The sequence below is a fragment of the Sitophilus oryzae genome, unplaced genomic scaffold (genome assembly GCF_002938485.1).
Source record: "Sitophilus oryzae breed Bouriz unplaced genomic scaffold, Soryzae_2.0 scaffold_1658_pilon_pilon, whole genome shotgun sequence".
NCBI classification, from domain to species: domain Eukaryota; kingdom Metazoa; phylum Arthropoda; class Insecta; order Coleoptera; family Curculionidae; genus Sitophilus; species Sitophilus oryzae.
This window is the reverse complement of record NW_022146345.1, coordinates 399,016-402,138: the sequence shown is the minus strand read 5'-3', so window position 1 is coordinate 402,138 and position 3,123 is coordinate 399,016. Positions and strand designations below refer to the sequence as shown.

The 3,123-nt window shown below is 37.8% G+C and overlaps 1 protein-coding gene across 1 annotated transcript; it reads left to right on the top strand.

Moving 5' to 3' along the window:
• The first annotated feature begins 2,023 nt into the window (after positions 1–2,023).
• Positions 2,024–2,545, top strand: LOC115880788. Its single transcript, XM_030898074.1, has one exon. The coding sequence runs from the start codon at positions 2,024–2,026 to the stop codon at positions 2,543–2,545; it is 522 nt and encodes a 173-aa protein (XP_030753934.1).
• Positions 2,546–3,123: the final 578 nt, after the last annotated feature.

Here is a 3,123-nt window from a genome sequence, read left to right as displayed (position 1 = left end):
CCAGTTCGGACACTTTCAAGTCTTTCAACAATTTTTTCAGAGCCATGGTCAGTCTTTTTATTTTTCTTGTCTATCACACACGCCACACTTGACACCAATTGTTATGTTTTCGTCGGTTCCGTGTGGATAGAAAGTCACAATTTATTTAAACACTATTTATTTAACACTAATTAAATAAAAAATAATAACGATAAAAGACTTATAGAACTATTTACAAACGATTTATAACTAAGAATTTATTTTGAATTTTAGCGTCTAATCCTATATTTAGAGTAACTGCCCTCTCTAGGTCACTGCCGCCGGCTTTTATAACGACAGGTAAAAGAAATCCAGAATAGTCCAAAGATCGTTAGGCGCATAGAGAAGGTTTTCGAATGTTCTCGTATGTACTGTCCATTCTAGTGGGTCTCGATTTTCTCGAACGAATGAATCATTGCGGTGTCTATGTTAAGGTCATCCGAGGGCGGGCCATATTGTGAGGTTAGGGCGAACTAATAATCGGCTCGCAACAATATTTTAGCTGGTCAGCTGGTGTATGTACAGGGTTATTCATAAGTCCTATTTGACGTTTACGGAGAACCAAAAATCCAATCCTCTTGTAAAAAACTGGGTCTTAAAATAGTGATGTAGTTTTCTGCTTAAACTTATGACACAACTTCTGTTTTTTATATAGTGTTCAATCTCTTTTTTATTAGTTTGCTTGAATTGACCTTGAGATTTTATGTAACTTCTAATAATGCCCTATGCCTTTCTTCAACAGTTTTCGAAAAAAAAATTAAAAAAAAAACTTTCCAAATTTTCAAAATAAGAATCAAAGTTGAAGTCGCGAATTCTCGGTTATGCGTCAGTAAAAGTTTGAAATTATTTTTTTTCCTAAAAGGAAGATATAGGTATAGAAGGCATTATAGTAGTTATTTAAAATTTCAAGGACAAATCAACAAACTAATATACGGGTGTTCTATTTAAAATAACGATGCTGGTTGCCAAGTTTAGCAAGAAACGGAAACCTTGCGTTTGGCCAGCATTCTGCCGATTCCGTTTTTTAGCCATTACATCCTTATATAAAGTACTGGCCCGAATGACAATGTTTATTTTAAATTAAATATAATCCATAGGGCCATAAGATTTAAGCACGTATAGCCAGCGTTGGCCCAACGATACAATTTAGACGTTGCATCGGCCCAACGCCGATTTATACGGTCGGCCGACATACGGTTCGACTGTCGGCCGGGCGGTCATATACGGTCCGGGCCAGTACTTTTTTTTGGGGTCGGTCCAGTGCCTGTTCTCCGGCAATGCAGCATTTGTTTGATGCTGGCCCGTAAGAAATGTGTTTGTTGGGTTCGTTCGGATAGTGAATACGCACCTTTATGTAGATGAAAGGGTGGGGAAAGGAAATAGATCACCTGAGATCCAAACTATTTTTGCATCATTCTTTTCGCCTAGCTGTTTCGGTATGTACGTTAAGTGTTTCAAAAATGGCTATTTATACGACCGAAGAGAAGGTGCATATCGTTAAATGGTTTTACATTTCGTCTAGTGTGGAAGAGGTCATTGGGCGTTTTGTGTTCACCTTCCAAGATCGCCCTGTGCCTTGTGCCACAACTGTACGCAACATTGTCCATAAATTTGAGCAAACAGGCTGCATTTGGCGTGCAGAAATTGTGACAATAAGGAAGGCGCAGAGAAGGTGATTCCCGACAAGGAAATTAATATTTGTGCCGCGGTCGAAACAAGCGAACCTTGTTCAAGCCGAAATACAGCCGAACAAGTTGGTTGCAACGATGTGCAGGGTTTTAAAAAAGCATGGATATAAGTCCTAAAAAATCAGTACCACGCAATAAATTTTTCCCGCAGATTGTAACAGACGTCTGGAGTTTTGCGAGGCTGTAAGAGGAAGAGCCGATCGGAATAATTTATTTTGGAAAATATATTATTCTCAGATGAAAGTTCGTTTCCCTTACATGGCTACCACAATTCTTCGATAGTACGTTATTGGTCTAGAGAAAATAAGCACCTTAGTATGGCACTGCGGACACAATATCCACAAAAAACTAAATGTTTGGGCTGGCATGCTGCAAAATCATATCATTGGGCCTTTTTTATTGATGGTATGTTAACAGCTGCCAAATATTTGGATATGCTACAAAACCAAATTGTACCAGCAGTTCGAAATTTGCCAATCAATTTTGAGGAAGTGTGGCTTCAGCAGGATGGCTGTCCTGCGCATAACGCGCGGAACGTAAATCTGTTCCTTCAAACCACATTTCCCAATCGGCTAATTTCCAAACAAGGCACAATTAATTGGCCACCACGTTCTCCTGATTTGTCGCCCAATGACTTCTTTCTGTGGGGATATGTAAAAAACTCCATTTATGGCCATAACCATGAACGACCCATGAATATTGACGAGCTGCGATTAAAAATCGTTCAGTCGTTGGAAAATATCCCCGCTGTTATGTTAGCTAAAGTTAGATCAGAGTTTTATAACCGTCTTGGCTATTGCGAAGCACAACAGGGAGGTATTTTTGAACCTTTGATTTAATTTTTATAATTATTTGCTAATTGTCCTTTTTAAAGTTGATTTTAGTCATTTTTTTTTTATGCTTGTTTTAACTTATGCTGAAACAGCAACAAAAACATGAGCAGTATAGATACAACCGATACGTTTAATTATTATTTTTATTGTTAAAAGATTAAACGTCTCGAGATGAGAGTATGGATAACCTTCAAAATCGTAAATATATTGTAGAATGATGTACACCCAACCCATTTCAAAATCCGACTGATTTGATTTCTGTCTACCGTTCTAGGACTTCGATACTGCCAGTGTTGCCAGATGAAGTTTTGAAAATTTCCTGAAGCCTGGTTGGCACGGTCACTCAATAACAAATATTCTTTTTAAAAATATTTATCTGATGATACCTTTAGAAATGCCAGTTTAAAAAACAAATTAAATACACACACTAAATTGTGTCCAAAAATATGCTTTCTAAAAAGTTATTTCCTGGATAGAAACCTTAATGTTAGGAAATATTCCATTCCGTACCATGCCATATTCCTTCCCACCACTTGATTTGTCTCAACCCGCCTCTCGAAATGTGGAAGCCATGCATATCTCTT

Coding starts and splice junctions, on each gene's coding strand:
- LOC115880788 (XM_030898074.1), top strand. CDS start 2,024: ATGGCACTGCGGACACAATATCCACAAAAAACTAAATGTTTGGGCTGG.